At 44.3% G+C, this 23876-nt stretch overlaps 2 protein-coding genes across 2 annotated transcripts; both read left to right on the forward strand.

The window, feature by feature from the left end:
- The first annotated feature begins 7298 nt into the window (after positions 1-7298).
- On the forward strand, positions 7299-13426 carry cbx4 (chromobox homolog 4 (Pc class homolog, Drosophila)). The gene is made up of 5 exons (XM_079233340.1): positions 7299-7646; positions 7736-7779; positions 8461-8526; positions 10560-10626; positions 11968-13426. The coding sequence occupies exons 1-5, from the start codon at positions 7578-7580 to the stop codon at positions 13381-13383; spliced, it is 1662 nt and encodes a 553-aa protein (XP_079089466.1). The 5' UTR covers positions 7299-7577; the 3' UTR covers positions 13384-13426.
- Positions 13427-20523: 7097 nt separating this feature from the next.
- Positions 20524-23255, forward strand: cbx8a (chromobox homolog 8a (Pc class homolog, Drosophila)). The gene is made up of 5 exons (XM_079233020.1): positions 20524-20622; positions 20741-20784; positions 21158-21223; positions 21605-21671; positions 22124-23255. Exons 1-5 carry the CDS (start codon positions 20554-20556, stop codon positions 22946-22948), a joined length of 1071 nt encoding a protein of 356 aa, XP_079089146.1. The 5' UTR covers positions 20524-20553; the 3' UTR covers positions 22949-23255.
- The last annotated feature ends 621 nt before the right edge of the window (positions 23256-23876 follow it).

Genomic DNA, 23876 nt, shown 5'->3' on the forward strand with positions numbered 1-23876 from the left:
GGCTCTCTCTTTAAATAACCATCACATGAAGACAAGAGAGATATATCATGGAGAAACCATATCGAATGTGAACACATGGGACACCCGGTGTAAGCGAGGCAATCTTCTGTGTGTGTCTTATGTCTGACAAAGACCAAGCTGGTGAATTATGTTAAGCTTTGCTGAATCAGGCTTTTCTAGAGACCCTGATCGTGTGTGTTGTTGTTGGGAGGGATTCCTCCTCACATGGAGGCTCCACCAATAAATCTGCACGTATCCATATCACCCAGTAAATATGGAGACATCTGGAGTTAAAGTTCCTTCTTGACCTTGGAAATCTAAGTTTGACAAAAATAAGTACTTTTTCAGATGGAGTTTTGATCACGTAAAATTTGGTTGAAAAGTGAAAGTTTCTTAAATGCCGAGGTCATATATTGGTCATTGTTGTTTTGTTGGGACCTGCTTCACTCTGAGATCTTGAAGGATACATTCATACTGACATGCATTGAAAGAGTGTTGTGTGAAGAGATCCGGTCCTCATGAGATGGGGCACAAAATCTACATTTGAAGTTCATCCAGATCTAGAATACGGCTTCAGCAGTCTGACTGAGTTAAATGAAATGGTTGCTTCCAAAAGGACTGTGTTTTCTGTCTTTGTGTTGCTATCCTTCTACCAAAGCTCAGCAAGAAGAAAGAATGTTTTTTACATTAAAAATACTTTGAAATTTGGAAGATATACATTTCATCACTTTGGCTAAACTTCAGAATGCATCTTTTGGAAGGAAGAGAAGGACAATTACAGCAACTAATTGCTATTCCAACGTACATGAGAGCATGTGAGCTTTGTTTTAAGATAGATTTGGAAACATCCTCTAATGAAATGCTGTTGAAACAACTGTTGTATCTAAAGACTAGTTTTTAAATAGAAGTATAGGCGTGTTGTTGACCTGATACCAACAATATAGGACATGCAGCAGACAAAGGGCTGTTTGTGCGTTGTGTTCAGGAAGAGGCCGGTTTCGCTCTGATGTGGCGAGCTGCACTACCTGTGACACACAGCGAGTTCCTGTGTTGACTGTATGAGTGCTGGTGACGGGGCGATGAGTGAGACAGGCACGCACACACACACACACACACACACACACACACACACACACACACACACACAGTCAGCTCTGCCTCTATGAGTCCTGACTGGCTTGCCGTAGGCCACCATCAGTGTGGAGAGGTGATTATAGAGCCATGTGGGTATTAAGATTTATTGTCTGGAAAGTTTTCCATGATGTGGGATATCTTTTAATTTGCAGAAGATGAGTAAACAGTCTGGAAGATAGTTTTATTTTTGAATATGAGAGGAAAAAAAACATCTGAGACGGAAAAAGGGCGTGAGCTAGAAAACAATAGATAGTATTGAGCTGCAGTGCTTTGTTTATAGTGTGATATAAAACTGCTGTGGATGGCGGTTTCTGAGTGATTGTCACCTTTTTGCAGAAAGAAAAAAAAGAGGCAAATTTAATACAAATCTTAAATCCCTGTTGTGCTCTTTGCTCTAGTAAAGAAAGCTTGCTTTATCTCTCAGCTCCTCCTCTGAAGCTCCTTCTCTTTGCTCTAAACGCAGCCAATCAAAACCCCAAAGTGAATTATGATAAAAAGAAGAAGAAAAAGCCACAGCGGGGCGAACGCCTACGCGACTGAATTTCCATATAGATAGACGAGCACATTAAAGTTGTCTATCTGCAAGCTCACTGTCCACCCTTCCTCTTATTACATTTTGATGGAGAGATGGACGCTTCATCTACATCATCAACTTGAAACCCCCGCCTCCCTCTCTCCCCCCAACCCTCTCCCTGTGCTGTGTTCCTATCTGCCCCGGACACTTGATTGTTTCTAAACCCGTGTTGAGCCCATAAAGAGGAACCTGCTGGCTTTCCTGCCCCCAGATTGGTCATTTGAGGTTTTCATTGCTCAATCGAGCCTCTTCTTCTTCCTGTAAAAGCTACAGTTCACGATTACGCAGTGGTGAGAAGAAAAAAAGGGGTAAGAAGAAGGGGGCGGGGACAGAAAGGCAGCTCCCCATCATGGTGCTTCCAGGCTTACATGTAAATTAAAACGCAATTAAAAACAGACAAATAAGCTGTTCCCGGGAGATGGGAAGGGGAGGAGGGAGGGAGGAAAGCAGGGAAAGGGCTCTCAGGATAAGGGCCTGCGTCACTCATCATTAGCATGGCATTAGACTGAAGGGAGCTAAATCTGAACACTGGGTCACAGGCACATTTAGAGGAGCTGTGTCTGCCACTGCGAGGTCTCCATGTCGATGAGAATAGCCGCCCCATCCCGTGCAGAGCCAAGCATTTCTGCCTTACATCAGACAGAAATCCAGACAATCATTCAGTGGATTATTCAGCTTTTGTTCTCTGAGGCGTACCATTGTGTGCTTACTATTGTGTTTTCCGTGCGCAAAACCACAGAGTATATATCACTGATGGCGGTGAATAAATAATGTCAACATACAGTATAGCACCGTGCTGCGTGCATTAGCAGAAAAGGGCGGCTGTGCACATCAATGCCGCCCTCCTCGCTGCGGCTCGATACCATATCGACAAGTCGTGCATTCAGCAGCATTCTGCCAGAATTCCACCGCACCACCTCCTTCCTTCCTCCGCCCCTGATCTCGGCCCTCACCCCAACCACCACCCTTGACGCCTGGTGCTCTGTGTAGGCCCCCCTCTCTCCTTCCTCTTCTCTCTCTCTCTCTCTCTTGGGCTCCATGCACCCCCCTACCTCCTGCTTAGGCTCCTGGGTAGAGGGGGATCAATGGGGGAAGCTTATGTTGGTGGTGATGGTGGTGGTGGTGGTGGGGGGGTGAACCCCACACGACGGCAGCCTTGCAGGCAAGCAGGCAGTAGGGGGAAGAGGAGGGAGGGAGAGAGGGAGGGAGGGAGAGCCCACCCTGGCAGAGGAGCACCCCTCTCTGCAGACCTGTCGCCTCGGTGCAACAATGGCTGTGACAATGACACTGGAGGAGGAATTTCCGCTGCCCCCCACCACCACACACACACAACACCCCCCACCACACACACACACACACACACGCACACACACACACACACACACACACACACACACAGCTCCCCACCCCATCTTCATAGTGCATTCAAATCTGCAGCACCAAGATGAATGGTTTCCTAATAGCTTTCATTTGTTACAATTATCATAATTAAACATATGTCAGGGGCAGACAAAGGGAATGGGAGATTCCTGTGTGAGCACCTGAAGCAGAATGGGATGCGGCCACCGGAAAGGGATAGCTATTGTTACAGCATAATTAGCCACACACAGCATATTTACATTAAAGAGCTTCTATTGCAGTTGTTCAGTCAGTGAGTTTTCATCTTGTTTTCAGCAACAGTGTTAATCTTAATTCTTCTGTCTCCTTGCCATTTGTGTGCATGTTTCCTCTGTATGTCCTGGCTACATCAGCCTGTGTGATAGTGGAGCTTAATGACCGCCCGCTGAGCGCCGTGAGAATGGCTGTAGGGCCCTCTCAACATTTTTGCAACACCCCCCCCTCCTTCGCCTCCTCTAAACCCTGTCCTCGCATTCTGTCCCTTAAACCAATCAACTCTTTTCTTCCTCGTCGCCGTGGAGGAATGAATCGGATGCTCGGCTATGGCCGACGCAGAGTTCTTTCTCTCCTTCCTCTCTCCTGTCTCCTTATTTGTCCCTCCTCCTTCCTCTTCCAACCACACCTTTTTCTTCTCCTTTCCTCTCTGCATCAATGACACTTTCCCAGCACCCCCTTCCCTTTCCTTCCCTTCCCTCCTCCAGCTCTCTCCATTCCCTCAGTTGGCACTCCGGGCACCGTGGGTGGTTGGGTGCCAAGGAGGGGAGGCCTCCTGGCTTCCCCATGAGCCACCATTTTGTGGATTTCTTCTTGAGCGAGCCAGCTGTGTGCTTTGCAGAGCATTTGTGGAAGACAGAGAGAAGGAGAATGGCGAAATAAATTGGTGTTGCAATAGAGAAAAAGGTCACAAGGCTGAGCTGCTTGTGGTTCCTGCTGAGACCGGAGCAGAGATCAGGACTCACCCTGACCCCGGCTCTCCTACAGGCACATTTACACCCCCATAAATACACTCCACACACATTCACAAACATTCTCACATGCACAATGTTTCCACTCCTTTTCTCTGTAGAATTCACAATCAGAAAGACTCCTTCACAACTCATAATTTAACTGTGAGTTTAATATTTCCTGCTGTCTCAGATGTATTCTCTCTGTCCAGCATGTAACGATGTAAAGCATGAAATAAAAGGACACCAGGGGTTGTTTGAAGAGTCAGGCGATAAGAAGCAGGCTGACTGACCCTGAGTTATCCTCATGTTTTAGATAACAGCTCATTTGACCTTGACGGGTTCAGCAAGGACAAAATAAAACGAAAGTTGTTTTGTTTTTTCAAAAGCACTCCCGCAGCCTTTTAAAACAAACACGTCTAATTCCCAAAAGGAGAAGGCAAGGACAGTCACAAAGTAGTCTGAATATCCGTGTGTCTTGTTCATTTAGAGGCATTTTCACACCGCGGAGAAATGAAATGGAGAGACGCACACAGAAGCGCATTTTTTTTTTTTTTTTACCAACTATTTCTCAAACAAATCACCTGATCGCCGCCGGTTGGTTTTGATCAGCGCCCTGGTAAAAAACAATTATAATATGTGTCTATTTATTTGCCTGCAGAGTTTGCGTTTAGCTTCCTTTCGGTAATCGAAGCTCTCAGGGGGGGAAAAACTGGTTTGTTTCTAGTCGGCGGCTTTTATTAAACACCTTGAATGTACAAGTCGCAGATGAACAATGACAAAAAATGGACACGTGGTTACCTGAGCGCATTCCTAAGAGTGCATGCGTGCAGACCTGCGATTAACAACACTGTAAATATTATCATTTAAAACAGTGAAGCCATTTAGTGCACGGGATTTGGTCTAGATGTGTTCACTTCCCCAGATGGTCGTCATCAAGGTGCTTCGGGCAGTATGGATCCCTCGGCCACAGAGGACAGCACTCACAACTCCTCATCGAACCAAATTAAGATAGACGAAATAATACTTTTAAAGAACGAAAGGTTCCCAATTCCTCAAACCTTCATTCCTGATGTGCAAACCTGGTCACTGTAAATTAAGAAGATACATGCGTGTTGGTGACGCTGTTTCACTTTAGTCCTGCCAGCTGATTGAAGCCATTCTGATAAAGTCTTTTAATATTTTTTTTGAAGTATAACCAAATATATTTATATTCCATCGAGTGATCAGATCACAGACTCCGACAGGCGCAGTCAGAGGATTTTCTAAATGATTATCTCTGTCTTGGCGCAGACTCCAGGCGTCATTATACAGACAGTGCAAACACAACATGATACATAATTTGTATTTTGGGTACTTGGTGAATAAACAGAGCTCACAGTGAATACCTCCCAACTACAAAATGTCCTTTATAATGCGCTCATACCTTTTGAATATATGCATTTCGATTCGATGAGATCTGTTCAAAGACAATGTAATGATTGAGGAAACATCAGTTCCTTGGTTCCATTTTATCAAGAGCTCGTTTGTTTGTCACAAACTTAAATTCTCTCTCTCTCTCTCTCTCTCTCTCTCTCTCTCTCTCTCTCTCTCTCTCTCTCTCTCTCTCTCTCTATCTCTCTCTGTTTCTCTGCGTCTCTCTCTCGCTCTCTCTCTCCTTTCATGCTGTTGCTAGGGAAGCAGGGCGTATGCGCTCCCTGGCCGCGGCTGAAGGGCACAGGAAAAAAACAGAAATAAGGCGAATAGACGCCGTTTTAATCGAGCACGCTTTCTCTGTTCGGGTCTTAACCCTCTCCTGAATACATTTCAAGAGTGAAACTCGGGAATTATTGAGTCTAAAATGCCATATCACGGCGCTTTTTATCCATTGCCTTATATGGCAGGGCAGAGATATATCGTGCCTGCGTTTAATAGGCTGGCCGCTGCCGCTCTGCTTAGAGGCTTCACTTTAACCCTTGCGCTGCTGAATTATTTTTGGAGCAAGTAAAGCGTCGTTTGTTTTAACTCGTTTGATTCTCTTTTGGCGCCATCCGTGCCACACTCTCAAACGAATTGCGCCTTTTTGATGTAAACCATGCGCACAGATCGCAATTTGCCCACAAAAACAAGCGTTTAATGCACGAACGCACGTTTGTTTTCCTCATGTTTCCAATTAAGTCCCCATAAATCTGTTGACTTTAATACAAGTGACATTTACAGCACACAGTACATACTCACTGGTGATGTGTTTTATGCTTTTGGATTTAAATTGTTAAGATGCAGATAGACAACCAATAGTTCAACCGATGACAGGCAGAACTGCTGATATATTAGAGGAAACAAGCTGAGCTTTCTGGCATCATTAGAGTTGCCACAGGTAGGCGGAAGGCTGCACAGCAACCCTCTCAAATGTCTGGTGAGCCCAGAGGACGAGTCCCTGGTTTGACGATCAGTTTGTGTGACCTATATTTGCAGGGCGCTGTCAACAGATCGAAGTGTGAGCCTCCGTCTGCACATCATCTGCGCTGCTTTAAGGGGGTTGGGAATAAAACAGGGGAACTTGTCTTTCATCAGTGCCTCAGCTTTGGTGACGCACATGCTGTCACCTTCAAGACTGGAGGTCTCCTTCTAAAACAGCTTTTTGACTGACGTGGAGATAGGTGATTGGAGACAAAACTGGTTATTTCAGCTCCCTCTGGACAGTTTTGCTGCAATAAAAATGCCGGATGCGGTAATAAAATAAGCGTTTTGTAGATTTGAATGACAGATCTATCGTAAAGTCATACTCCTAATTAACCTACACACACACACACACACACACACACACACACACACACACACACACACACACACACACACACACATACACACACACACACACACACACACACACACACACACACACACACACACACACACACACACACACCATACTTTAATAAAACTCAACCACTCGAAGTATTTTTCTCATGTGAATAGTGCATCAGCTGTTGGAGGAGGGGTTCCCACGAGCCTTGCTATCTAAAGAATCAATACATCTGCGCGAGTATAGATGTTATGCATTAGTGCTGTAACAGTAAGGTAGTGATTGATTTGCATTTCCAGATATCCCTCCCGCAGTCCGGTACGCACGGGATGAACCCCAACCTCTGTGCAAGGTCTCCTCCTCCCCCTCCCCTCGTGACGTCATGCATCGAGCTGAAGCTATTGCACGAAAAGAGCTGCTCGCAGCCGCACTGTGAATATCTGTACGCTCGTAGCCCGGACTGGAGTGTGCAAAGGAGGGAGAGAGAGGGCGAGAGAGAGAGAGAGAGAGTGAGAGAGAGAGAGAGAGAGAGAGAGAGAGAGAGAGAGAGAGAGAGAGAGAGAGAGAGAGAGAGAGAGAGAGAGAGAGAGAGAGGTGGAGGGAATACAGTTGGATTTGGATACAACTGGAAAACTACCAAGCGCGCACAGCACGCACCGAGTGGAAGGCACATCGACTGTGCGGAGCCAACATTTCACCGACTCCCCCCTCCCCGGTCCCCCGCGATCGGATTCAGCCGAGAATGGAGCTCCCTGCCGCCGGAGAGCACGTCTTTGCGGTGGAGGGCATCGAAAAGAAGCGCATCCGCAAGGTAGGCAAAGGGAAGCATGTTTGCAAACGTTGAAATGTTGCGTTTGACACGAGCCTCACCATATTTGATGTCCTTCTCCACCATCACAGGGCAAGATCGAGTACCTGGTCAAGTGGCGAGGCTGGTCTCCGAAGTAAGTCATAATGCAATGATAATAATCTTTAACATCTTCAATGCAACATTTTGCATCAGAATCGAGTGTTGCCTAAAAATGCCATTCACCAAGGGCGTGCGCGCACAGAGCGTGTAGTTGTTTGTGGTTGAGTGTGTGCGTGTGTGTGTGTGTGCGTGTGTGTGTGTGTGTGTGTGTGTGTGTGTGTGTGTGTGCGTGCAAGGAGAGCGCGGTCGGTATGTGTTTCAGTGTATCCGCGGATGCCTTCACTAATTTATGCGAGGGAAGGGGGGTAGGCACAGCCATGTAATCCCGTTTTAATTATTTCTGCTCTGCCAGCGAATTTACGAGACAGTGGTGCTAAAATGGCCGACTGTATGTTGGTGCTGGAGGACCGTTTGGAAAAGCACATACAGCCAATTCGTATTGAACATGTTTGCTCTGCAGTTGCATGACATGAAGGGTTGATCTGCTGTTTGCGGGAATGTGACTAATAGTTGTAGCACAATAATATTGAAAGCAACATTTCTAGATGTTGCAGCAGTCGCCTGCCTTTACCTGTCCACTCCACACTGCACAGTCACGGTGAATATGTGGGAATGTGTGTGTGACGGACAGACCCTGAAGCCTGTGTGTGTGTCAGTTAGAAAAAGGAAGTGTGCACGTGACAGCTCGCTGACAGTTGCTCTCTCCTCTCTACAGATACAACACATGGGAACCAGAGGAAAACATCCTTGACCCGCGCCTCCTCGTCGCGTTTCAACACAGGTGAGAGATGTGGACTTAGGACAGGCCGCGCAGGCTCCAGTTCAGCCAGTTCAGTCCATATATGGGCATGGGAGGAGGGGCGGTAACTCTAGCACTGATCCCCCCCACAGGACTGTCTCCTGGGGGAAAGGCTGGGTATGTGGTAGTGAGAATTCCTAAATCCTACTGATAGGAAGATCGGACACGCGGAAATATATACATGGATGTGTAGATGTAAATTGTAACAAATTAGCATCTTATTATGGGATGTTGTGTCTCAACAGCATGCCATGACAGAAAACTGTAGTAGCACTGTTTTTTGCTCAAAGGTGCACGATGGACTAATGAAAATGGAAAAGCAATGCTCCCCATGTGGATTAAACGAGAAATATTTGGTTATAATCGTATATTTACTAGTTTGCAACTGTAGAGTTCGAGCAGGACAGGTGCTGAATTAGCAGCTGCACTCCAGAGCCTGGCTGGTTTCATTGAGGGTGCAGGACACCAGTGCAGCAGTTTGTTGTGGTTTCATGTGAGGGTGCCAAGCTGCTGCCTGATTCTCATCACTATACCAACCTGAGATCTGCTCACATGCTGAGCTGTGCTTTACTTCTGCAGGCATGTTTCATACAACGTTTTCCACCCGAAAGAAACTGCAACTTTATTTCCCTATTTAATGTTGTGGAAACAGAACATCTCACCTTGGATGCTTAACTCATCAACCTGCTTCCATTCGGGGGTCAAAAGAGGGTGATGGGTAATCAGAAACACATCAATGTCAATCTCAGAGGTTGAGATGCTAATGAATACAAATGCTGCTGTCATTTTGGCCGTGGCGCGTGCAGAGCAACATCTTGCCTGGACTCATGAGGCCCGTGAGATTTACTCTCACTGTAGGCCACCAGGCCGCTTGTGGGACTGGGTAAAGCCACGATGGCTGGGGAAAGGAATTTGCGTTTCTGAAAAGGCTAATTGACACGCAGTGCTCTCCAGCGTTTCCAGTGTACGGCTCTCATATTCCCCCGGCTGTGTGTGTGTGTGTGTGTGTGTGTGTGTGTGTGTGTCTGGCTCTTTGCTGATGGTCATGGAGTGCTGCCTCTGCGCCGTGTGTGTGGATTCCTCTCTGCTCCCAGAGGATGGGGGAGGGGATCCGACAAGGGAGGCTGTAATTGCCAAATCTTCTGTGAATAGGGGTCACCCCGTTGGACGCTGTTTGAAATCGCACACATTATAGCATTAAAATGTAGACTGTTTATTGTGGCAATTTTCTGGCAGCTCTGATAGTTTGAACATCTGCAGCAAGAGGCCAACAATAGGTTGGATTTACACATGCCTGGTGAAGCCTGTGAGCAGCCGGCCTTCACCCACCGCTGGTTATTTATGAGCCAATGATGAGTCAAGGTTTATATCAGGGAGTAATATTTCACAGACGACCCAAGTGCTCAGTCTAGTCAGTGCAACAATAACACGCTCTCTCCTCCCTCTACAAAAACAGTTCCAAGAGATGTTTGTTCATCGTAAGATATTCCCTACATTTTGAGTGTGAGTGAGTGTAGGCGTTGTGTTGCACAAGGTTGGTGGTTTGCATGTTTTCAACAGCAGCACGTATCCCAGAAGTTCTGTTGTATTTATCCCAATTCAACCCTCCTGACCCTAATTAGAGATTGAATGTAGAAGGAAGGGCGTGCTGCAGGAGGGAGGATGCTTGAAAGACAAGGGGAGATTTTCTCTGCTGTAGCCTTAATTGAATTTTTCCTGGATAATGAGAATATGGAATGGGCCTATTACCATGGAGAGCTATGCAAATAAGGACCATAATGCTTTGCAGCAGGTCACACGTGGGCATTCATTAGTCCTCCCAATCTAAATTCCACTTTTAACCTTGAATAGGTGGAAGAAAATGAACAAATACTCCAAATGTCAGCCCTGTAATTTTCTTTGTGATATAATTACATTTTTGTAGCAGGAAGTGAAACACTGTCAGTTAAATAAGATGTTGCTTATAGAAGGTAACAATGGTGCAAGAAAATGTAATTATCTTTTTGTTTTCGCAGAGAGAGGCAAGAGCAGCTGTTGGGATATCGCAAACGGGGGCCAAAACCAAAACATCTTTTACTCCAGGTAATCATCTTCATCATTTACGAGTCGTCTGACATGATAGTTTCACTAGAAATGAAATGTCCTGCTTTTCTAAGCCTTCCTGTCAAGTTTCACTCTGCAAGAGGCCAGAAAGGGGGGCCTGTCAGGTGTTTAAGGGCTGCAGTCATCACGGTTGCGTTTATTAATAGATTTCTCTTGAGAGAGATGGAGTAAAGGGTGAAGGAAGGATGGGGTCCTACAGCTGGATTTGTCGGCTCACTCTTCATGAAACAGGGTTTGTTGCCTGAGGTTACGCAAGTGCCGCATGAGTGCACTCATTTTATCTGCATGTTCATTATTTTCTTATGCTAAATAGCTTCATATGCGACAAACGGCTTCAAAGGGAGCTTATTATTGTATGGTCTTTTTTGGACCAAGAGAATCTGTACCAGGAGAATATTTTCTTTCATTTCCCTGTTTTCAAAAGATAAAAATAGATTGCTGAAAGTAGCACTCGTCTCGTGCTTTGATTATTTTACCTCCTGTCCTTTACAATGTGATTATATATTTTGAGAGACTTGGAGCCAATTGTTATGCAGTGTCACTCCTTAAGAGGCATTCCACATTGCCAGAGTCACACGTGGCCAGCACTCAGGAATAAAGCGTGACATGTCTGGTGGCACTTCTCTGACCTGAGGTCACAGCCAGAGCGTCTTGAGCGTTCCGCTGCAGTTCCCCTTTGACAGCCTGAAGGGTCAGCCTGTACAGGGGGGGGGGGGGGGAGGGGACAAGATGGTGGGAGGGCCATTGTAATCTGAGCACTGATTGGATATTTTATTACAATTTCCGAAAGGCTTCAGCCTCTTGTAAACTCTTTCATTTTCAGCCTGTAGGTTTGCTTATTGTCGCTGCTGTTTGAACTCCGTTGAAACGGGCATTAAACCTTACTCCATATGCACCGTTTTTTAAAACAATTGTAGAATGGCACTTTGGGGAGAAATAACCCTGATGGTGTCATAGTGCTGTCATGGGGGTCATCTAAGCTCTGCCTTGGAGACAACAACTGTATTACATTAAACTGTATTTCAAAATAGTGGTATAGTGTTTGAAAGAGATTTGCCTTTGCCGGGGAAGGTAAAACACAGCGAGGCGAGTGTTGCCTTATGGGAAATGTAGGATCTGGTCTACATAGAGGTTCTTATATATACTATGGACTAAAAACAACGTTTTTGCCATTCTTTTATTAATATGTCTCCTGTAAGACCCCACCCACAAGTACTACACTTAGTTGACTTATGTTAGTTATTACTTAAATACATCTTAAATACACTTCGATGAAAACAAGGAAAATGTTAAACTTGGTGTCTTCTCTCTTTCTTCAAGGTACCCTCCTTTGCCAGAAGATCCTGTATCCCTTCAGGTTTTGAAGAATCATCTCAGGATGCAGAGCCGATCCTCAAGTCCGATCCCGTCCCGGTCCAGCGGCCTCAGCCTCAACAGTACCAGCTCAACAGCAAGAAGCACCATCAGTACCAGCCCAGCAGCCAGGAGGTGCCCGCGGATCAGCCAACAAATGGCAAGAAGAAGTTCATCTACCAGCTCAACAGCAAAAAGCACCACCACTATGAACCTGACCCGAGCATGTATGATGCACAGGCTTCCAGGCTAAAAGAGGTGGTCAAAGTTCAGGAGCCGGCCAGTAAACCGGCGAATCCTGGCTGGAACTTACCGCTGGCCCTGCAGCAGAAATGGGTTCGAGACAAAGACACAGGCTGCTTGAGCAAAGTTAAAGAGATGGCAGTGGAGGTGAGGAAGCCGGCTGTTAAAGATGCTGAGAGTGAACATGCCCTAAAACCCAATCCTAAAGACGCAACCCTGCCCAGCGCCGTTAGCAGCAAAATGAAGATAATCAAGAACAAAAACAAGAATGGACGTATTGTTATTGTGATGAGCAAATATATGGACAGCAACAAGGCTCATGGAGCTAAGGGTAAACACGGGGAATCTTCGAGCGAAGTGAAACCCCAAAACACCAAACCGTCGGACAACAATCCAGCACACACAACCAAAATGGTGGAGCACCCGGAGAACGGTATCCCGAAGGAGCTCTGTAACGGCCGCTCCCTCCCTGCTGCAGAGCATCCTATAAAGTGTTCCCCGAAGGACAGGCATTTCTCCAAACCGTCGCCAAGCACAGCAGAGGAATACAACACCGAGGTGGCTCGCGGTCAGGCCGACTTACCGGACGATCTACCCCTTCAGCTGACCGCTAGCTCACCCCTTACGTCCTGGTCTGTTGACAACAACATCCCCACCCCGACATCCGTTGACCAGATCAGGATCCCTTCTTTTCCCAACGACCGCAAGCGAAAGCTATCGGATCCCGTGGAGGACAGGAGCGTCTCCAAAGCCTACCTGACTTCCAGAAGCTTCAGCGTCCCCAGCACCGTGGTCACGCCACCTCAGGACAAACCCATGGACCTCCACTGTAGCGGCCCGCGCCCCAGCAGCACATTTACATGCGAGGTCGCGGACTCTGGCAGCCAAGAGGAGCCGATGGATCTCAGCTGCCCAAAGAATAAGAAGCAGGTGGAGACGGAAATACCGCCCGAGCCCGAGCCCGAGCCCGAGCCTGCCGTCACAGACACACCTAATGTGGTAGAAGACACACAGAAATCCACAGAGAAATCGAAAGAAGCACCTCTTAAAGATATCTCCCCTTTTATGGGAAATATCATAATCACTGACATCACAACAAACAGTCTCACTGTCACATTCAAGGAATTTGTTTCTTTCTAAGAAACCATTTGTGAAAAATAGGACTACCGGTGGCCGATTGGATGAATCCTGTGAATATGTATATATGTAAAAACATCAGAATTTTGTAAATGTTGAAATTTATAATTTATCATTCAAATTCAATATGTTTCTTAGAATGTTTTATACTGTAACTCCTCTGTGACGTCGTAGCCAAGAAAGTGCCCTCGAGGATTTGAGCGAATGCATCCGGGTGGATGTGTTCCACTGTAAAGAAAACGTGTTGTCATATGGAGCCGAATGGGATACTTTTGCTGTTGTTTCATACCTGCACCAAACTTATAACCTGAGATGTATGAAGGCTTATACATATTTTGTATTAATAATATCACTTATTTTGGTCCTGATAGAAGGTAGAGAGGATGTTGTTGATCAAAGATCAAATTGAAAGCACTTAATTACATTTTCATATGATGGTTTGTGTCATAACAAGGAGGAAAACAGCTGTTCTCTTGAAGTCTTATTTCACTTTTTACTTCAGACAGGTTCCCTTGGACGGAATTGGCACATTTTGTTTGATGTTTTGTTTGTGGCTTGTTTGAGAAAACATGAGTAGCTATGACATGCAAATTTACAAAACAGGTGTGTCTGAATACAGTGGAAACCCGGAGTGGGACGCGCTCGGCTGTATCAACAACCTTAAAGAAATGTCCCGGCCTTTTCTTCTTTTGTGGGGCTTTTGATCTTGCCATTGAAAGGCAACAAAGCCGTCAGTGAATATGACGTTGCAACCCGATCTATTGCTATGTTGCACATTTCAACTTGAGCAAACCTTTATGGACTGAAATGTGACATCTCCAAGGTCTGTTACCATTAAGAAAATGGTGTCATTTATCAAACGTGTGACTTCCCATTAAGACGTGTGGATTATTTCCATAATTAGATCATAATTTTATTAACTTATATTGCTGGAGTTACTTTAAAATACATATGTTAGTCTCATTAGGACTCTCCTTATGAAGCGATATTCATCTCAATTAGATTTTTAAGCTCATTGTATGATCTGGAAAAACACACGTTACTGCTATTTGCTTTTGAAAAAGCTACCAGGGTGATTAACGAGTACGTTACACAGATTAAATGTGAGTCGCACGGCTGCCTTTGTATACTGTTACATGTGAGCCAATGCGTGCAAGCTGTTTTTATTATGCTGCTGAAAATTCAAATGTCAAAGCTGTTGGATGTAACCTACATTTGAGTCAAAATTGCCTTCCACGCACGTCTGATGCAAACCAGTAAGAATGCTAAAATGCTATAATAATAATAAACAAATATAGCATATTTATTGACGTTTAATTTCTTGTAACAATGATGTTCTCTGCATCCGAAGCTACAATTAATTCCACTGAACAGTTGAGGAGATATTTTGAGTCCGTTAGCTCATTTTTGTTCTCTATTTTTGTGCTTTGTTTTGTTCATTCTCGCACTTGGTTCAAAATCAAAATGATTGATATAAAGTATGTTCTACCGGGAGTTGGTAGACTTATTGCTGTTGGCACAGCGTATTGGATGGTATGTTTCACAATAAAGAGAGAGAAATAACCTCTTAAATGTTTCTGCATTTATATTTGATGGGTTGCTGATTATTTAGATGTACTATTGGCAAACTTCTCTATCGTTGTTTTATTTTTGGTGTTCAGTGAAAGATTTATGTATCACTGTTCCTGGCCTGCAGTTGGTATGAAGCGTTTCTGCTGATACTGAGAACAAATGGAACAATAAACACAAGAAACACTAACTTGGTTGTGAACCATGAATAGAAAAACAGATCATGTTGCATAATCACAAACGATCCTGCACAAAGGGCCCTCTGTATTGCATAACTGCACCGGCCAGTTGTATTATTAAAACTTTAGCCATGCATTATTTTTCTACTGCAGCTCGACCCCAAGCAGGAATGTAAACACACAACATAACTGGAGGGAAGACTGTTATGTAACTCTTGGATTATACCGAGAAGAAAGGAGTCATGCCGGGTATTTGTTTGTCCTACGGCTAATATGTGTGTGTGCCTTCTAGAACAACGTGCCTGTTAAAGGAGTGTCACTTATATGACATCTAAATAGCAACTTCAACGTGGTCATTACATTTCCAGATCGCTGTGTAACCTTTTTTTTTATAGAGGGCTGTTTTGTCTCGTAAAACGCTGTGTCACTATGACAGCAATTCTCCGTATTGTTATCAAACATAAAGGGCAAGTCCAGGCCTACGAAGACACACGCATGCAGAGCTTCACATACACATTAGCGCATGTCTCAGCTGACCTTTCGTGACTTTGCCAAATGTGTGGGCCTCTCTCAGTCTTGTCTTGTCAGTATTGTCTATATATTACTGTAATTTTATTATGTGGTAATTCTCTCCACACTATGGCTTTGTCTGTCTATTATCTTTGTTTCTTCCGAAGCAAGGGTCAAAGGGCAGACGGTGCTGTACAGATTGTAGACCCCTTTGAGGTAAATTAGTGATATTGAGCTATATAATTGAAACTGACTTAAAGACTTAAAGAGAATCACTATAAGGCCTCGAACCATGGACTCTGATCTAAAATACGAAGGCAGAAATTGTTGTTGTTACACTGGAATCTCAAGCTTGTAAAGAGATTAACTTGAATGTGAATGTTTTGAGTGATAGAAGGCCCAGGAATGTGTGTGTGTGTGTGTGTGTGTGTGTGTGTGTGTGTGTGTGTGTGTGTGTGTGTGTGTGTGTGTGTGTGTGTGTGTGTGTGTGTGTGTGTTTGTGTGAATGTTGTGTCTTCTTTAGTTTAGTCATGGGAGTTGCCTATTAAAGAATGTGACACAAACAAAGAACCCTTTAAGAACAAAAACAAGAACAGGAACTTGGGACATATGTTCACAGCACTTACACCAAATGGATGAGCCACTTTTTTCCACTTATTTTTTAAATGAGTAATCTTTCTCTCTCAACTTCCCTGATCCTCTTTTGTTGTCAGTTAATATTCATTTCTCACTGTGGTTTTCTGACTTACAAGTGCGTAAAAAAACACACCAGGTAACCCTCACAGAGCTGGAATCTGTATGGCTCTCATAATCAGGGTCGAGAGGGCTAGAATGTCCCAAGAATTACCTCAAATTCAAATTTGATTATCTTTTGACCTATTCACTTCATTTCCACTTAGATTAGAATAACCAGCTGAAGTGGAAACAGTAAGAGTTAATTAACTTAAAGTTCAAACATCGCTGTCAGTGTTCACTTTCAAATCAGAATAAATATATATATTAATTAACAAATAAATAACGTCCGTTATCGTTTGAGCTGCGTGAGCTACTGAAGTCTAATAAGAGCAAAAATATGACAACCAATCAATTACTCTAAACAGGCCCATAGGGGACCACGGCAACCAAAGACACGCGTTTCTCAGTTTCGAAACTCATATCAGCGCAGTTTCAAAACCCACGAACACACGGTTCTCTCTCTCTCTCTCTCTCTCTCTCTCTCTCTCTCTCTCTCTCTCTCTCTCTCTCTCTTTCTCTCTCTCTCTCTCTCTCTCTCTCTCTCTACAGGCCGTCCATGGCTTTGAACCAGCGCACTCAGTCATGCATCCAAACTGAAACGTCGTTGAGCAAGGGGACGTATTTATAGACCAAGTGTGATGTTTCACATTCCCCCTTTATCATCGCAGCAGCCTGCTCAGTGTCGGTTTCATCCCTGCACAGTGCAGCCTCTCAGGATCATGTCAGCAGCAGGATCGTTTGGATAAATTAAAGCAGTGTGTGTGACCCGGGGGAGGCCTGCTGCTCAGTCAATTTAATAGATCTGAATAAAAAGATGACATTTTAGAACCCGAAAAAAATCGTTCATACATTGCGGAATCGCTGTTGACTTCCTGTATTTTCTTTTCAAATTCATTAAACAATGGAGAAAAACGCCTCAGTGGATCTTTAATCAGAAGCAGAATCAGCTGTATTAGCCATGTGTGTGGAATTTGTGTGGAACTCCGGTTTCACGTAGCTCTCATCGTATACATACATATTCTATACAATAAACAGGATAACTATTTAAAAAAAGAGATTAAAGACAACAGAGACTAAACGATAATTAAAGACAGAATAATGAATTTTCATCCAGAAAAAGCGGAATAGATTATAGTGTAGAAAAGGAGCGCTGTTGCTGTGGTGTGGTCTATCCGGCTGCTGTAAAAGGTGCCTTCTAATTCAAAGTATATGGGCTGAAATATGGCTTCGCAGTTTCTCGCCTGTGGGTTTTTGCGTGTGAGCCACCTTCAGCAGAAAATGTCGCCCGGTAAAGTAGGACAGTCAACAGCGAGCTGTGCGCAGCAGTTGCCCAGAAACCAGAGAGCCAATAATGTTCTCACAGAGCCAGCACTGTTTATTCATGTACGGCTGTCGCCATTGCGGCTCCCGCAGACTCACTTTTCATCGACTCACAGCCAAATATGGAGAGCCGCAGCGCACCAGCCGCCTTTCTCTGTGAACGCAGACCGTGCAGGCTCGAGCCATTATAGTACCGACAGGAAATGTCGGTCTACAGGCTACGACTATCAAAATGGTGGTTCATATTTCTGCGGCAGCCACAGCGCATCTTTTGTCCGCGGCGCGCCCGCCTTTGTCTGCTGCGCAGCGAGGAGACTTTAACCAGATAGCGGCAGAAATACACAACGCGTGTACATGTGTGAGTGCAGCGTGTTAAACGTGACCCAGAAGGAACACACACACGACAAACATCCTCCCTACTTGTGTTGCGATTTCATTCCACACATCTGCAGTAAATGATCCCACATCTATTTGACCTCACGCATATTTGCAATTGGTTAGAACCCTGCCTGTTTACTTTAATGCGCGTAATTTATGGGATATATTAAGTCGGAATTTCATGCTTATTACAACAAAGCTAATGAAGAGCGCAGATCAAGAAGGATTAGAGAGCAATTTGTAGGCGAGATTTCTCAATAATACAACGATTTCGCAGTCAATTTGTGTCAAATAACTGTGAATATTAATTTTGTGATGTCAGTTTTTAGCTGCGTCTTCCCGTGAAAGCTGCAACGTCTTTTACAATCACCACATCATTTGTATTCTGGCCCACAGCATCAACAAAAAGGCGTTGATTGTAGAGCCTGATGCGGGGACTTAAACTCTGCACAGGCTGCATATTGTATTTCATTTGAAATAGACAAACTGGCAAAGAGGAAGAAAATCGAAGGAAAAATCTTAGAATGAAAACGAGCCAGTATTGTGTCCATGCCCTGTTGTGTGTAGAGCATTTTTAATTAATTTGATTATTTTTCCAAGTGCAATTAGTTGGATGGATCATGAGGATGCCCTGGAGGCCTTAGCAGGTAGAAGGCTGCACGATTAAGATACGCTGACGTGTATCTTGGCCAAATGTAAGATTTAGGACAACTTTGTAATTATTATTCTATTTTATTTTCATTTTAAATGAATAGCTGATTAATGTAAAACAAATTGCACCTGAGTCCGACAGAAAAATGCGTTCTGCGCCCTCACCTTTTCCATGTTTGTAGTTCACTTGTGTGATTAATATTCCGAGTAAATGTTATCATCACAAGCATATTAGTGGTTCAATATATTCCCAAAAACTGCTGGGCAACCCCCGCCCCCACACACAACTATAATACTAATGATACAATAGTAATGATAATAGTGATAATACTTTGCTCCTGAGTTGAAAAATACAAAGATTCAATTAAATAATTAGTGCTTAGAAATAATAGATAAAAACCCAATAATATTAATGCTAATAATAATACAAATATTAATTGTAATAATGTGTCAGAACTCTGTTTATATTATTACCACTGCCATCAATAACCGAAATATCAGTAACAATATAGGCCCTCATGACGACATTTAGCCTACAAAAAGATTATATTTTAATATTGTCTAAGAAATGTTTATGTCTGCAAATGTAGTCAAACGTATGTCTCCATTGATTGGCTCTCAATATTTTGTAGATTTACGTAGATACATAATGTAGGTAAATCCCACTCTGCCCTGTTGGATGAGGTCCAGTTTAGTTTCACCTTGACTGAAAGCTTTCCGAGTCTCAAAACTCATCCAACACTTTAAATAATGATTTTACTCCCTTTGAATAAAAAGGCCGTGAATAATGAAGTAATCGATATTCATGTGTTCGTTTTAGACCATATATCCTCTTCATGTAATTTGGTTCGTCTTATAAAATCAAATAATATAAATTCTAAATAAACTGACGTTGCTTCATGTTTCCGTGAAATATTGAAAATATATATAGCTTCCGGAATGATCATTAAAAACTGACAGTCTTTTTTAAAGGGCGTTTTCCGGCACCGCGTGCAAAAAACGTAATGCGCAAAAGTCAAATTACCCAAGACATGGCATTACATTGTGGCGCTTTCTTTTTATATTCATCCCCTGAAAGTCTGAAATTGTATATCAAACTGCATTGTAGCAGATTGTTTGATCAAATGATGTTGAACAATCAGACATGCACCTTTGGATCAAAAGCAAAGCTTGTCTGAGGGTACCCGAAACGTTTTATCTTAAATGGGCCGATATCTGACATTTTATGTTCCTCTCCGGCACATTTTAATAGAGGGATTTATATTGTAAGTATATTGATTTAAATTGTATTGTTGAATTATTCACGATTGAACGTATACACTAATATTGACAGATGTCTTGTGTAAATGTGTTTAGATTCCGATGTTGCGCCTGTATGAAACCTTGCAGTCATTCTACTCTCTCTCTCTCTGACTTAAATTTCTATATTTTTTATTGTGAAGAAAGTCAAAGAAGCGTTTTTAATGTATGTGTTGGTTTGGGCTCTGGAGACCCCTTCAGGGACCTCAGGGGGTCCGTGGATCGCCTCTGATTGCGCTCGTCCCCACTGAGCCAGACATTCCTGTACAGCAGCCCGAGCAGCGGGGCCCCGCCCCCTCAGCGGGACTCCGCCCCCTCGCTCACAAACCCGGAGCACGTAGCAACAACCGAGCCAATGCGCTGCACCGCGATCCGTCCTTCCGACTGCGGTGCCTGGCAACAGAAAAAAAACGTGATGACGTCCTCTCCAGATTGCGTATTATGGGATGTGCGGAATTAAACAACCCGAAGAGCACACGGGGAAGCCTAAAATATTAAAAGAGACAGAAATAAGCGAGGTGTATGGTGAACCATGGAGCTCTCGGCTGTCGGTGAGAGCGTCTTCGCGGCAGAGTCCATCATTAAACGGAGAATCAGACGGGTATGTGCTTCGGTTTTCACCCACACGCTGTTTTCACACCTATTACGCAACCGTTTTGTATGTACGGCGCCAGCAGGCAACCCGAACCTGAATCTATCTCGGTTCTGTTCTGCTGCAGGGTCGCTGGGAATATCTCGTGAAATGGAAGGGCTGGTCTCAGAAGTGAGTATTGTAGCCGAGGCTGAAGGACAGCGCTCCATCCTGGCCGCGCGAACAACTGCACCACGTCACACTGTCGTGTATTCAGCTTGTGGATGTTTGTTTTTGTATAACCATATGATCCGTTGTGTGTGCTGTAGTGCAGTATATGCTCGCGTGCACCATGTTGAAGGGCTGTGACCGCCCGAGCGTTCACTCCTCACTAGCTTTAGCCATGGCCGGTTCACCATGTGTCACTGTCCGCTACGTGTGCTCTGTAATCGCGGCGCCAGCCAGCGAGATCGGCAACGTGATATACAAGTATTACACCACCTTGACATGATCCTTCCCCTCCGGCATGGACACCAACAGCTCTCCTCCTTGTTGTTGGGAACAGGTACAGCACTTGGGAGCCGGAGGAAAACATTCTGGATGCTCGTCTGTTCGCTGCCTTCGAGGAGAGGTGAGGCTCTGACAGCAGCGTAGGCCTCTCTCTCTCTCTCTGCAGAACCGGGGCACTTTGGACCAGTAACGGCCATCTGAGTAACACATTAAGTCCACATTTGAGCCTTTAAATGTTATATATGTTTCCATAAAGGAAGTGGTAACAAGTGTCAGTGGAGCGAGTTGACTCTGTTGCAATGTGTGCAACTATTTTATTATCACAAACAGGCTATCTGCTTTCTTCGGACACGTTATTTTATTGTAATTTAACCTATTAAAATATAAACGTCCTAAAAACAGTAGCCCATCTCATTCCAATTTTGGCAAATAGGGCCAATTTGGAAATTAGATTTTCTGATGTAATTATTAAATTAATCTTTTAATGCTTTTCGTGGTTTAGGGAGCGCGAAAGGGAGCTGTTCGGCCCAAAGAAGAGGGGTCCCAAACCCGAGACCTTTCTCCTGAAGGTGAGTGGATCGTTTGATGCGCATCTTTGGGGTTTCATTCCATCTTCTCGCTTTACTGAGGCGAGAAGATGATTTTACCTTACTGAGGTGAGAAGATGATCGTTTTTATGATATGACAACAACAGCCTTAATTTTATGAAACTGTTGGACTTAGAATAAACCAATTTGTAGAATGACAATTGCAACCAGACGAAAATCCGTCAATTACCCAGTATTTTTTTATGAGGTTAAATTGGGCACGGTGCTTGTGAATTTTTAAACATCCTCGACACATTATATGATTTTTGTTGATATATCTGATGCAAAGCACGTTTGCAAAGTCAGATCTGCAGCTGGACGTTCAGTGCAAAGTCAGATCTGCTGCTTCTGTTAAAACTTTAAATTTCCTCTAGACTTCACATTTTCATCTCCGGGAAAGCTCCTCTTGTAAACGGTATTTGCTCTGTCCTCAGGCCAAAGCCAAAGAAAAGTATGAATTTAAACGAGAGGCTCCAAGAGGGATCCAGGTGTCCTACCCCATCCCGGAGCCTGTCATAACTCCGAGGGCCCGGGACGGATTGCGCACCGTGGTCCCCACAATCTATCCACCGAGCTCGGTCAACAGAGGGGAAAGTGTCCACGTCAGAGCGCCGGAGCTGGAGCGGAGGCCCAGGCCGCCTCCAGCAGCTCCTCTGACGCTCCAGGACGCCGTTCGGTTCCCCAAGAAGAGAGGCCGCAAACCGAAGCTGCATTTAATTTATGATAAGGACGATGGCGGTAGCTCAGAGCCGGACAACAAGCGGAGCAGGCCAGCGGAGAAGCCGGGGTCACACGGCGCGTCCAACATGCCTCGACACGTGCTCCATCACGGAGAGACGTCCGAGCACAGCCTCATGCAGCTGACCCGGAGGTTTCAGGAGGAGACCACGATCACACCCAAACACAGCAGCGTGCAAAGGCTCTCTTACGGCTGCGCATTCAGTCCAGATGTGCGCGGAAGTGATCCGGGGGAGCGCAGGACTAACTGTGTGTCCAGGCTGTCTGCTCCTCGGCCCAGCGGCTCCGCAGAGCACCGGAGACACGAGGGGAAGGAGTGCTGTCCGACCCGGGACCAGCCCGCTGCCCTCTCCACACAGCCCGAGTCCATCCGCGATCAGTCCACGCGATCGGCCTCGACCTGGTCTCCCAGTCTCACCAGTCTGGACACCGTGACCGTGACAGATGTCACCATGAACCTTTTGACTGTCACCGTCAGAGAAAGCAGCACCGAGAAAGGCTTTTTCAGAAAGAAAAGATAAGCAGGCCCATGCGCTGCGGATGTAGGTCAGAGGGAGCTAATATATGCGTATATTATTGTTTAACAAGCTACTAACTAACTAACACGCATACCGTAATACTATATTTTTGTCTATGTAACTGTTAAACGTGTACATACAAATATTTAATACGCTGCTGAGAAAATAAAAAAAGAAAGTTATTGTGAGTTCATGTTTTTGAACTCAGTCCTGTCGTCTTGTTAGGATTATGCTGTTTTTGTCTTCTTTTTTTAACTGTCCCACCATGTCATTCATTATCAAAAATATAATTTGTGGAATAATCCCACAATTAGACTTCATTAAAATGCATTCAACTATTGATTGTGACAGTGTTCCCTCAATAATAATAAAACAATTTTAAAGTGACAAAGTTTGATCCAAGTTTCACCCAAAGTTAGAAGATTGAAGATAATTTCCAGTCATGGTTGAACTAAAAAGCCACGTGAGTCTAATATGGTTCTTAGTTTCTAAACGTGTTATTGATGTTCAGGCAGCTTAATCACGTTCAATAATAGCAATAATATGTCTCACTCTGCAGGACAATTTTACTCCAACTTCAATTTATTTAGAGGATTTAATAATTACCCATGCCTGCATGGTCCCTAATCTAAAACGCTTGATTAGACGGTGGATATAATATTCGTTTTTGCTCATTCCTGCTGAGCAAGATTTTGTTTGTACGAAATACTCTTTACAATAAATTAATACAATAACCCTATTTGAACACATGCAAAAGCTAAAATGGACTCATTTGTATTTATGAACAAAATATAATTTTCTTTTGTAATTTTGCTTTCTGTCACACGATAATACTGTTTCTGTGATCCCACCGGTTCAAATCAAACCACGAGGGCCTGATCTCAAGTTGAAGAAATCCCGTTATTCATTTGCATTCACGTTCATTTAAAGT

The sequence above is a fragment of the Taurulus bubalis genome (assembly GCF_910589615.1).
Source record: "Taurulus bubalis genome assembly, chromosome: 17".
NCBI classification, from domain to species: domain Eukaryota; kingdom Metazoa; phylum Chordata; class Actinopteri; order Perciformes; family Cottidae; genus Taurulus; species Taurulus bubalis.